General features: G+C 33.4%; 1 protein-coding gene across 1 annotated transcript in view; it reads left to right on the top strand.

The window, feature by feature from the left end:
• The window catches only part of Agps (alkylglycerone phosphate synthase), a gene marked incomplete at its 5' end in the record, with an annotated part of 138,312 nt that overhangs the window by 92,364 nt on the left and 32,180 nt on the right, over window positions 1–13,768 (top strand). Inside the window, 4 exons of the mRNA XM_023719180.1 lie at window positions 1,272–1,323; window positions 5,131–5,207; window positions 7,566–7,678; window positions 13,123–13,192. Of these exons, the coding sequence (XP_023574948.1) occupies window positions 1,272–1,323; window positions 5,131–5,207; window positions 7,566–7,678; window positions 13,123–13,192 (312 nt within the window). The remainder of the gene's footprint in view (window positions 1–1,271; window positions 1,324–5,130; window positions 5,208–7,565; window positions 7,679–13,122; window positions 13,193–13,768) is intronic.

The following is a 13,768-nucleotide window of genomic DNA, read 5'->3' as shown; positions in this document are numbered from 1 at the left end:
ATATATGATCACCTAGTACAGTTTCTTAAGTCTTGGCAGTGCATTTTAAAAAATGAATTATCCTATTTTTAGAATCAAAGGGAAAATAAATAGGGGAGTAAATAAATTGTGTAGCCTTCAAAATCAGAATTATATTTTGTCTTTTCATTGGGTGAAATTAAATTTGCATTATGTTTTTTATGAGAGATGTTCAATTAAAAGCAAATGGTAGTAAAATGTTTTGATACATTTAACATATGTATTGTTTTGAGTGTCACATTTGTGTTGATACAGATTTTATTGACAAATATGACAAGTGCTTTAAAAGTTCATGGAATTTGTCCACATTTTGTGGTCTGAAAGCAACCTCTTATAAAACTTCAGTTATGTTTAAATTTGAGTAGAAAATTAATATCTTGTTTGAGGTTCAGCTTACTTACTTCAAATCTGTGGAGAAAATGAAGCTAACTGGAACCTTGTTAGAGTTTGTGTTGTTGTATTCTATCATCAAGAGTGTAGGTTGAATATACCTTACCCAAAATGCTGGGGATGAGAAGTGTTTCAGATTTTGGAATTTTTCAGACTTTAAAATGTTTATTTAGCAGTCAAGCATCCCTGATCTGGGAATCCAAGTGCTACAGAAGCTGGAACACTTTACATGACAAGGCAGAGCTTGAAGTGTTTGGGATATTGGAGAATTTTAGACTTCAGATTTTTTGGATTAGTAAAGTTCAATCTGTATGTGCTTTTCTGTTTAATTTCCTTGCAACTTTTAGCCTGAATAAATACAACAATGGTGCAGTTTTTGATTCTTTTATATATTTTTAATCTTCACAGTTTCATTGCTGTTTTCATAAAAAGACTTAGAAAGAATTTAGTAATCTGGATACTTGATGCATTTTCTGTTTAAAATGGATTATGAGAATAAAAAGAGGGAAATATTGCTAAAGTTATTTGTAAAGTCATGATAATTTTTAAAGTTCTTTCAGTACATGAAAATTTTCACCACCATTGCTTCATTTTAAATGCAAGAATTTAATATAGTTGATAAATGGTATATTTTTTGAGGCTTTCTTACATATGGAAGCTTCTCTCCATATGTATAGAAGCTACTGATGTTTTATTTGTTATGAAATTTTATGTATATATATATGTTAAGATTCTTTTCTTCTGTATATATTTAAGAACTAAATTCTTGATCTTTTTATATACAAAAGATGGCATTTGTGTTCTACATGTCTAGGTTTTTACTGTATTTAATGAGTACCATAATTTTTTCCGTCTTTAAATAGAGATGTGCTCCTGCGTCTATCCGCCTCATGGACAACAAGCAATTTCAGTTTGGTAAGTGTGGAGTGGTGATTTTAGAATCTTCTTATTAAGTCCCAGACTTGCAAAGCTAGAAAGCTGAATATCTCAGTCTCGTTGGGATGAAGCCATGCACTGAGGGAGACAGTTACACAGGTGGTGAAGAATGTAGCTGCCCTAGGTGCCCTTTGTGAAGGAGGCCTCATTCTGTTTGGTTTTGCTCAAATTAGGGAGTGGACAGTCCAAAAAAGGCTTTTGAAGGAGGTTTATTCTTTTTTTTAATTTATTTTTTTCCATAATTTTATGGAGAAATAAATAGCAATGAGACAGTTTCAAATCAAATTGGTAGGACAGTTCCAATAATGAATGAAGGAGATTTATTCTTGAACTCAGTCTTCAAAGATGAGCTGAAGGTTTGCTGGAGATTGTCTTTTCTTCTAGAACTGCTACCAAATACATTTATTTGTCAGCAAAACTGAGAAGTTGGGAAGCCTCTGTGGCATGTCGTGGGTTTTCGAGTAGGGCTCTGTGCCTCAACCAGAGAGTAAGTAAAGAATGTTATATGAGAGGAAGTTGATTGGACCATTTTGGACTTCGCAATATAGGACTAGATTTTATCTTGTCAGCAGTAGGGTTTCTTTGTCGAGGGGATGAGATCAGTCAGCTGTAGTATAGAAAGCTCATTCTGGCAGTATTGCTCAGGATACATTAGAAGGATTTAGACTGGAAGAGATGCTAGGAGGTGAGAGAATTGAAGAGGTAAATTTGGGGTCCAGATGTACTTTGAAGAAGTACTAATGGAAGTAGAGACTATAGATTTTTAAAAAGTCAGCTAACCATAGGGATATGGAAGGTTGAATAAAAGGAATAATTGAGGACAACCCCAAAATTTTGATTGGGTGGATTAAAAATACAGAAGTAAAATGCTGCTGTCTGAGGAAGAAATCTAATACTGTATTATATATAATACTATAGTGGATATTTGGGTGGAGAATGTGGTAGGTAGTTGTGTCTCAAAACATTTTTCTTTTTCTATTTTGGCTAAGGCATTACACTTTCAGCATCATTTATTAATCATATTTTCAGTTGTATTTTTATTGCCCTCATATACTTTTCATATGCAGATATATACTTTGGAATTTAAGTTTATAGAACTTAAATACCTTCAAAATAGTTCCTGTTATTATGGAAATGATTGCTCAGTAATAAATACTAAAGGTTAAGACAGGAAAATTTTGATTGTCATATCTTAGAATAGTTTAGATTTTATTTAGGAGAGAATATATAAACTAAGGAAGTAAAGTCCATAATATATCCAGAGGTAGTTTTTAAATTAAATTATTCTAAGTTGGTCACAGTTACTTAGTTCTTTAAGTAAATTACTTTCAAAACAGTAGTTTTCATTGGGCCATGGAGATAGCTCAGTGGCCCAAGTGCCTGTTCAGGCAAGTGCCAGGACTGGTGTTCAGTGACTCCCGGTACCACATGCCTTGCCAGCCTTGGGCCAACGGAACTGGGTGTGGCGGTGCATGCTTGTAATCCCAGTGCTGGGGAGACTGTAACAGGAGGATCACGAGTCCAAGCTGTATAATGAGACCCTGTAAATTAAAACAACAATAAAAATGTTGTTAAAACAAAAAAACAGAAAAAATATAGTTTTGATAGAAGTTAACAGTAAATTTGTCCTGTAAATAATGAGATATTTGAATGCAAATCATGCCTTTTGTTGTTTGGGCCTGCATTTAGGCATGTAGATTGGGAAACATGTTATATGTTCATCTGTTAATGTTTCAGTAAATCATGTCATACATGGCAACCTTTGTAATATTAGCTGTAATTTGAACACACTTTATTGATTGTATTTATAGTTGGGATCTAGTGAGAATTGACTTTCATCCTTGTTGTCGTTTGCACTGTTATACTTAAGGCATACTTACCTATGCTCTTATAGCTCCATGGTAGGCCCCAGTCTTGACTGTGCCTTCTCTCCCTCTGCCCTTTAGTGAGCTACCATTGTCATACAGATCCGGTGCTTCTTGGTTGACTATGACCTATTACATTCCTAAGTGTCCTTTGAACTCTTTCCATGAACAACTTATTGTCATGACTTTATGTTCAGGCAACCAAAGGAATAGTGGTTAACTCAGAGGTATCAGAACTCTGCAGAAAGCCATTTTGATGATTCATCTCTATTTGTAAAGTACAGGCTGTTTTTATTAGTTGTTAATATTTTTAATATCACGACTTTGTCTGGTACAACTGAGATTCAATTCAATCTGATTCCAAAGCCCAAGACTTTTTCTGTTGTCTCAGACTGCTTCTTTGCTTGACATACTTAAAAGCCAGTATCACTTTCACAATAAAATTCTTCAAAGCTCACATTAGCTCAGTATTGGCAATATATGTGATTAATTCCATTAGTAAAATGGAAATTATGCACATAAATGTCAGTGGGTTAACGTGAACATTTTCTTTTAAGGATTATTTCATATTATAGTAGTAACATTTGGAGTCTTTTAAGTATTAGAGGAAGATGTGGATTAGAAGACTTTGCTATGTAGTATAATTTCCATTTCTTTTTGAAAGAGCACAATGCATACTCCACACATTTATATTATTTCAAGTTGTTTATGTAGATTAGTTCCATTTGGTACAGAAAGTGGATGTTAGATGATATATTATTTCTAACTATATATGCTAGAAATGGTTATCTTTTTTAAAACACTGGTTGTGCTAGAGAAGAATCTCTGGTAGGTTAGAATAAAAAACTAAATCAGATCTTTTGTTTTTGATCTAGGATTAAGAAGATTGCTAGATTGATCTCTGTCTAATCTGCAATTTGTTTTATTTGATTGTTGATATGTTTCTGTAACTCAGTGATAGCATAATAATCTAACTCTTAGCTTCTGGGTAAGATATCCTCTGGTCTTTCGTGTAACACAGCTTCCTATTATAATAAGCAAAACTGTGGTAAATATTATAGATTCAGATTCTCAATTTTAAAAATAGGTCAAGAAATAAAAGACTACCAGGAATAGGTGTTGCTGTAGAAACAGCTTGTTTGCTGTTTGCATTTATTTTAAGGAAATAGGTAGGAAAGCCCTATATTTTAGAATAAGCAAAATCCAAATCTTCAAAGCCTTTTTTAAAAAATAAACTTTTTATTTGGAGATAATTTTAGATTTACTAAATACTTCAAAATTTCTTTATAAAAATTCTGTATAAATGATATGCCACATTTTTCTGAGTCAAACTCATAGCTCCACAGCCAGATGCATGACTCTTAAATGTAACAGTCATGGGAATTGAGATGTTGCTGCTCTCTGAAAACAATGAGAAAACAGTAAAAGCTTTTCACTCAACTAAACCTAATCTGCAGGCAATGATGTTAATTTAACAGACTCTGAGACACCACTTATGTTATTTTGGCAATTTCAACTCTCTGGGTGTGATTAAGGAAGCAGTTGCTAGTTTTATGCCAAGAATTCTGCATGAGTTAAGAATTAAGAAACATCCTTAAACTTTGCATCAACTCCTTATGTGGTTATAGTTATAAGTATATAATTAAAAAGTAAAATCACCTGCTACTGGATGTTCTTAATAAAATAAAAATTAGTGGAGTAATTTTACTGTATATAAACTGTATTGAATGATAAACTATGTATAGCATTAATTACATATAGTAATTTGACTTAACTGAGAATGGGTTTTGTAAATAAATATGTTTGTGACTTTTAAAAGATTATATATAAATTAAAATTAGTCATAAAACCTTAAACTTAGGATATTAAGTTGAAGTAGCCTTTTGCTGTTAATTTAATATATAATCTTTTTCTCTTGTAGGTTATGCTCTTAAACCTCAGGTTTCTTCTATTTTTACTTCATTTGTGGATGGGTTGAAAAAGTTCTATATTACAAAGGTAAGAATTTTTATAAAATGCACCAATTTTAAGTATGTAGTATACTATATTAATTTTGTTTCTTCCTTCTTCCCCTCACAGCCATTATTAGGATGCTTTTCCATGTTGCTTATTTTTTATAATCAGTATTTTATGCTTTTTATGTTGGAGTAATATTTTGTCAAGTGAGTCATGCCTTCCAATTTAGAAATTTTCTCTTTCTGGTTTGAGTTTCTAAAAAATAATACTCCATTAAGTAGTCTTATTCTTACAACATTTTCTAAGAGTATGGATTTTTGTTTTAACCTTTGACCACTGAATTGCTGTCCTAGAAGGTTATACTAACTTGTACCACCACCAGAAATACAAATGTGTCATTTTTTGTTTGATATAGCCTTATTAGTACATGTAGTTTTTTTTCTTTTTAATCATTTTGCTATATTATGATTTAAACTTAGCTGGGGGATGCAGCACTTTGCTTTCATTGGTATTTCTTAAATCTCAGTGAGACTGAACTTTTCATTATTTTTTAGATGTAATTTTCATGTGAATTAGTTGGGTATGATTATTTTGTGAGGATGACAGAATCTTGTTTCTTCTTGGTGCTTTGGTTTGGAGCCTTTTACTGATAGAATTATGGACCAGGGAGATAGAACTCAAGATAGAACTGAGTTCAATCCCCAGTACCACAAAAAAATAAATAAGTAAATAAAATAAAATAAATAAATTATTAGCTGCTCCTCATACATTTTGTAAGTAAGTGTTTCTTCTTTTTTTTGGTGGAACCAGGAGTAAGTTTCTAGTAATATGACGTTTTCTTCCATAGTGGTAATGTCTCTTATTTTTATTTCTTTTATTGTGATTATTTGCTTCTAGCTTAGAAGGTCTTCTTTTCTCCAGAGAAATTATGAGGGTCTCTCCATCTCTTGAGTTAAATGGAAATTATTTTCTTTCTGTATTATTTAAACTTATTTTAATTTTATAACATGTGTAAATATCTACATTAATCTTTACTTCCTCTTGCTACCTAACTGCCAACTGGTTGTGTCATCACCATTAACTGGATAACCCTTGCTTCACTTACATTGATTTGCCATGCCTAAGTCATTTTACATAGTACTTATCCAAGAAATGTACCCCATTTTAATGTATTTGATTCTTTTTAGTTACCTTTTTATTCTTGAAAAATTGAACTGATGTAGTTGTTGTAAGTCTATTTTCCGTCTTGCTATTCAGAACTTCATTGTCATCCCATCACTGCTTATTATTTAAGAAATTACTCATTTCAAAAGTCCATTAGATTTGGAATACTTTAGTATTAATTTAGTCAAGTATTGATAGGTATATAATACTGAGTTAATGCATTCATGGGCATGTTTCTTTCTTTTCTTTTTTCTTTTTTTGTATTTTAGGGAAGTGTCTACAGGGTGTTTAGGGTCTCACTGCTAGATCGGACTTGTAGTGATCCGCCTGTTTATAGCCTCTCAAGAGCTGGGATTACAGGCGCACACCACTATGCCCAGTCTCAATTGCCATCTCAGTGTGCCCCAGGGCAGGGCCAGCATGGCAGGCCCAGGGATTGAACCCCTGGCCCCTGTGCCTGCTTGCAGGTGCTTCAATCTGCTGAGTTATTTGGCTGGCCCCATGTTTCTTTTCTTAAACATGTTTTCATAATGAATTTATATCTTTAGTCTTAGTTCTTTTAATATTATGTACAAAATTTCTTTTGAAAAATATTACTTAGAAAGTTATTGATAAATTGAGTTGTTGTGGGTCTTTCCCTCCCCTTACACCAGCTGCTTTCTTCTATCATCTAGTACTTTTTATTTGATTCTTTTTTAGAATTAAAATTCTGGGGCTGGGGAGAAACCTCAGTGGTCTTAAGCTCCTGCCTTGCAAGCGCAAGGACCTGGGTTCGATCCTAGCTACCACGTCATGCTGGCCCTGGGTGTGCTGAGCCACAGAATCTGAGTGTAGTGGGGCATGCCTGTAAACCCAGCACTGGGGAGGCTGAGACAGGAGGATCACTATGAGTCCAAGCTGTGTAGCAAGACCCTGTACCCAATAAATAAGTAAATAAATGATTAAAAATAAATATTTCTGACAAATTATTACTTGTGTTTGCTTGCCAGTGTCATTGTTGATTAACACCATGGCTTATTTGGAAGATTTTTTCCTATACTGTATAATTTGCTGCATTGTAATGGCCTTAGTAGGTGCATTAAGCATCTTGTTGATTGACACGTAAAGTTCCGAAGCTCGGTTTTCAAGTTGGTATAGTAGAGCTCAGGTCAGAAGGAAAAGGAAAATGTGTTTGATTTGCTCTTTTGCCCAATAAAATTTATCTGCACTAAAAATGTTTTGCTTTTTTTTTTTTAGTTTAAGGGATTTGATCTAAATCAGCTAAGTGTAGCTACATTATTGTTTGAAGGGGACCGTGAGAAGGTTCTTCAACATGAAAAACAAGTGTATGACATTGCTGCAAAATTTGGGTATGGTTTTAAGTTCATATTATCTATCAAGAGAAAATCTAAAATTATGTTGTCTCCAAACATTTATTAATGTGCCAGGTATTAATGTCTCTAAACAGTTGGCTTGTCTCCAGACAGTTATTAATTTAAATTTAGTATTAAATTTGTGGTATTTTATGATATCAAATTTAAAATACTATTTTATGTCTAACATTTATAGTAAGTTAATGTGTATTGCTCTTGTCTAATTATATATTTGTATATTAAATATTTCATTGTTTAGATTTTTATGCTAATATCTATTGTAATTTGTTTATGATGTTAGAATAAAATAGGAAAATATTCATTGTCATGTTATTCTTCAGTGAAAATAGAGTATGTATAAAACATGATGCTATTAGTCTTTTTAAAAGGAAATTATATTTAATCCATGATATTTGATTAATTGTCTGTACTCCACCTCCTGTCACTTACTGTTTTGTTCTGGTATAAAGAAACAGAAAACATTTCACACATATAACCTACTGAGTAATGATAGGGTGGTTCCTGTCTGTCTGCTTGATGAATTATAAGATTGATTGATGAGAACTATAGTGGAAATGCCATTTATCAGGACTGCATTTTTTTTTTCTTCTTTTAAAGTACACAAACTGTTCTTTAGGTATTAGTCATTACCTTTTTTATTTTAGGATAGACTATATCATATCCATTATGCTTGGTGTGAATTCTCTGCAAATATTTGCTGCTGTTCTATCCCCTTTCTTTAAAAAAAACTTGGAGCTGTGTGTTTTTCAGTGCTCCACTTTTTATTTCCTTCTTAACTTTCAAAGTTCCAGGATTGTTTGAATTTAAGTACAGTGTGGAATAATATGTGACCTTAAACTTAATCGTTCATTTTTATACTGCTTAAGTATTAAAAAGTAATATATCAGTTTTATTGTATTTTAAAATTGGCAAGTGTGTTTTAATTTCTTTAGTAAACTATGAAGTTTGCTAGCCTTTCAAATTCTTTCTTTCCATATCATCTTATTTTGGAATTACTTTGTTTTAACTAAACTATTTTAAAGTAATCATGTTACAAAGATTCATTTAATGATTGAGTGGCTTAGAATTCAAATCATCTTTTTTGTTTGAATTTTTGAAATGCAAATTTTTTTTTCCTCAGAAGGAGTTTAGTACTGTATGTACCAAATTTTTCATTTCTTAAGTTGTATGAATAATATGGTTATAAGGCTTTTTTCCCTTCCATTCATGGTCTGAGTCAGAAAAAAGTAAAGGAATTTAAATTGAAATCTTTTGTTTGCTCTAGCCTTAAATATTAGGGACTGGAACTTGAAAAAAATTGTTTTTCTTATATGTTTACATATTTGATTGGGATTGTAGTATTTTCCAGAAGGATTTGGGGGAAATTCAAGAGGACAGTTTTCTGTAGCGTTTGAATCACTGATAGAAAATTAAATTCACTTAGTTTTACCCTCATTCTTTCCCTACTCCTAGCGTGTGTGAATAATTAGCATTTAGAGCAGCTAACCAGTCATTACTAGTTAGTACTATGCCACATTTCCTGTTTGAATAGGGGTAGGTTGATTGTAAAAAGTGCTGTTTTACCTTATGTATGATTATAGAGCATGATATATGTCTTCTTGGGGATCATTGACAATGCCTGGAACAAACTAAGTGCTTGGTTAAATTTTTGCCAAATGAATTAAGCTGAGGAATGTGCTTTTTCCTTGTATCTTTTTTTTTTTTTTTTTTTGGTATTTCATTTACTTCTAATTAAAGAAAATGGGTTTCAATGTTTAGATATTTGTCAGTTTTAATTTGAGGCCTTGTCAATATCATTAATGTCAGTTTGGTTTTCCTATGTAACCATTCACAATATAAAAATAAATTCAGTTCTTTAAGATACTAGATCTATCTGTCTTCAGATATCGATACTAGGTCCCAGAGCCATTGGTTTCACTCCAGCAGTTTTGATTGCTCTAAATAAAGCTTATGTAATTTTTACTCGTTAAAGATATTTAGTAAATAAGACATCAGTTTAAAGCAAAGATTACTCTGGCAACAAAACAAAAAAAAGCAAACATTACATATTAAAAAAAATTTACCCAGATTGGGGTCCCATTTCGGCTTTCATTTACTCCTTGTTATACTTAAAACTGTAATGTACTTTAATTTTGTGTTCCCTCATTTAGGTAAGAAAATCTGTTTTTAACAACAAATTTTCATAGGGAAATGATTTAGGCCAGTTTTGATTTTTTAATACTTGGAAACTGGAAGCACCTTCAGGTTTTCTAGTGGAGGTCTGGTTGCACCTCCCCTCCCATTAGTATATCTAGATAGTAATTTTTTGTTCTGATTATTGATGACTTGGAGATACTTTTCTTATTTAAAAGGTCACTGCCGTGCTCAATCCTGAATCTTCAGTCATTTTGCTTTTTGCTTAATAGTTTGGAGGAAAGTATTGTGACATTTCTTTAAAGTTTTTATATGTTTCTCTAATGTATTTAATTTTAATTTTTATGTATTAAGTACAGGGTCACACAGATCGGACTTGTAGCGATCCTTCCTGTTTTTCAACCTCCCACATGCTGGGATTACCAGTGCGCTCCACCACACCCAGTCTCAATGGCTGTCTCAGTACGCCTTGGGGGTGGGGCCAGCTGGGATTGAAGCCCTGTCCCCTGCATCTGCCTAAGCAGGTGCTTTAATCTGCCGAGTTCTCTGGCCAGCCCTAACTAGGCATTATTAACCTATCCTTCATTTCCTTTCCTTTTCCTTTGTTTTCCTTCTGTTCCCATTGCTTGTTAGATTAAGTTAATTGCTTTTAGAAACATATTCTCTCAACAGTTCAGAGTATTTTTCTGTGTTGTCTTGGCCCTTCACTCCCTCACCCAACATTTTTTAATACTTTTGAACACATGGATGACCCAACAGAACATAGTAGCCAGACATTGAGTAATCATACTCAAGTCATACATCCATTGTTTATCCATGTTTGCCACTTTTACTTTGCTAAGAACTGAGCAGAATAAACACTACCTGTCAGCACTCATGACAGGTGTTTTGACATTTACCATAGAACTGAAGGTAATACGTTATTTTTAAAGTATGCTTAAGTTGTTTAACATAATCTAATGTGAGTGATTAGGTTCCCCAGATGGCCCTTTTATATGAAATGATTATCTCATTCCTCTTTCATTAGTCTTCCTCTCTTTCCTCATGGAATAGCTTTCAATTTCAGAACCTTGTGAATTGAGGTTTGAAGTTTGTGGGGAGAACACAAGTAGGAGGTGCATGTTCCCACTTAAAGCACTTTGAATCTGAGTGTAGTTTTTTGGAGTGGCTGCAGAAGAGGTGATATAGAAGCACTTAATTTCCAAGCCTTGGGATTGTTTACATACTATATTTTAAGGTAATTCTAGCTATAAGTCTGACAGCTTTAAAAGCTTTAAAAAAAACTCCAAAAGGCTGAATTTAAAGGAAAACTTGATTCAGAAAAGCAAGCCCAGATTTACTTTTCTTCTTTTGAGTTTATAAATTAGAATGGATATCCAGTTGTAGTTTCTTTCTGCTTTAGATTTTTTAAATGCATGGGTTTCTGTGTTTGTCCTATGGGTTTCAATATGCAGCTCTTTCTCCCCCAGATGTTATAACATAATCTAAAGAAGGTAGCTTGACCTGGGAGAGGAAAAGGAGGACAGTCTCATCCTGATGTAATGAAAACAGGCCTACTAAACTAAACACACTGAGCATGTTCCTTTTCAAAGATTCTCAGCATAGGTTTATTGTTTCTTTTTGTAGATTTAAATCTCTTTTCCTTTCCTTCTCCTTCTAGGTCCAGGATGAATCATAATTATTTCCTAGATCTATAATGGATTTTTCTTGATTCTGTTTCATATCTAAGCTGGTTTCTGCTGTCTTTGTACAAGCACTTACTATTGCAAAATCCTGGCTCTTTTTCAAAACACTATTTTGTGCTACCTTTAACCTCTTCCATCAAGAATTGATGTATCTTCACTTTCAGACAACTTAACCTAAGTTCTTTCTTGTTGGCTTATTAACATTCTAGTAATACAATCTCCCTCATTTGATTGTAGTTGTCCTGATGTAGTTCTAGACTAAACCTGCTTCTAACAAGTTTTATCCACTCCTGCGGATGGCAGTGTTGTACACATATGTCTGTAGTAGTCAAGCAAGAAGTTCTTATTTAGCTTGTATATTCTACCCTCAAATTGTTTTCAAGCATTTCTATAGAACAAGCATTTATCTACAGTGTATTACTTATTTAGCTTTAAGTGTAGCAAAACTTCAGAAAAAAAAAGAATTTAATTATGTGAAATGAGGAGTGTCTTAGTTACTTTTCTCTTGTTGCTGGGACAAATACCCGACACTCAAGCTTAGGGAAGGAAAGGTTTTATTTAGCTCACAGTCACTGGAAGTTTCATAGTTTAAAGCATCCTGAATTACATAGTAAGACCTCGAGACACTGCCATCACGTGCTACAAGGTCTGGAAGAGAGGCTGGGGCTCCATGATGTGGAGGATGATCTGCTCCATACCTCCCAAGAAAGGTCAGGGGCCAGGTAGGAAGCACATGCTGTCACTTTAACAGTTAGTTTGTGCCTCTCTGGCTCTGCGCCTCAAGCCCCACCGTGGTTCTCTGGCCATGCCCCTTGTATGCTTAAGTGTTCAAGAAACTTTCTGGTATTTGGGACTTTATAGCTCATTATCCCAGTCCCTACATATGAATAAGATTATAATATGACTAAAGATATGGCACAAGTTGAGTATCCTTATCTGAAATGCTTGGGACCAGAAGTGTCTCACATTTTAGTTTTTCAAAATTTGGAATACTGGCAAAGACATAGTAAGATATCTTGAAAATGGACCCCAAGTCTATGCACAGTTCATTTATGCATTATAGATATCTTTATACATAGTCTAAAGGGAATTTTCTTTTTGGTGCACCTCTACTTTAACTTGGTTCCCTCACATGACATCAGGTATGGAACTTTCCACTGTGGCATCCTGTAGACACACAGAAAGCATTGGCTTTTGAAACATTTCAGATTTTCAGATAGAGTTGTTTAACTTAAAAGAATAAAGTAAAAATATTTTAAAGTTGTTTTGCTATGATTTTGAATAGTAAATTTAAGCTTGTTTTTCATGACTAATTCTTTTTCTGCCTCATTGATAATATGAGATGTAGTTGACTTGAATCAGTTTTATTAGTGTGATAGTGAAAGTTCAAAATAATATTTAGACTGGCATAGTAATGTTTTTAGATTTTTGTTATCCAAGCTTATTTTCTTGATACTTTTTTGATAAAAATGAGTAAGATAAAAATGAAATGGAATGGAATGTTCATCTGTCGGCAGTTATTTTGAAGTACCATCAATCTAGTTAGTTTTATGTATTTTAAATCGTTCATTTAAAACCTAGTAATTTTTTTATAAATTACAGTGGATTAGCAGCTGGGGAAGATAATGGACAGAGAGGTTATTTGCTGACCTATGTCATCGCATACATGCGAGTAAGTTGTATTTTCCTTGTCACTTAATTTATGTTATGAGCAATATTGCCTACTTTGCATGAATAAAGTTCTTTTTAATTTTCTTAAAAAATTTAAGCTACTGTAATTTAGCACATCATTTCGCAGGAACCACAAATTAGCTCTGACTCCTCAGAAGGCCATTTAAATTTTTTACATATACTTTTTTTTTTTTTTTTGTGGTACTGGGGATTGAATGCAGGACCTTGTGCTTACCAGGCAAGCACTTATTCCACTGAGCTATCTCCCTGGCCCTACATATACTTTTAAAAGTTTATTTTTTTGAGGTGGGGGCATCACAGTTCAAGAGAGCCTTGAACTCACTAGAGAGCCTAGGCCTACCTCACCCTCATGTCAGTCCTCTTACGTCAGCCTCCTGAGTGCTGAGGTTACAGGTGTGTGCCACAGTGCCCAGCCCTGTGTATACTTTCAGTAACTTAAAGATGATTTCACAGCTTTCTGCTTCTCAAAATAATGGAGCCATTTTCTAAAATGTGAACTGCCTTTTTAAACGTTAGTTGATTAGAACCAACATATTTTATTCAGTAACATTTCTTA

This window comes from Octodon degus, unplaced genomic scaffold (genome assembly GCF_000260255.1).
Source record: "Octodon degus isolate 3935 unplaced genomic scaffold, OctDeg1.0 scaffold00065, whole genome shotgun sequence".
Taxonomy (NCBI): Eukaryota; Metazoa; Chordata; class Mammalia; order Rodentia; family Octodontidae; genus Octodon; species Octodon degus.
Note: the sequence above shows the minus strand (reverse complement) of the source record. Positions and strands in the feature narration are given on the sequence as shown.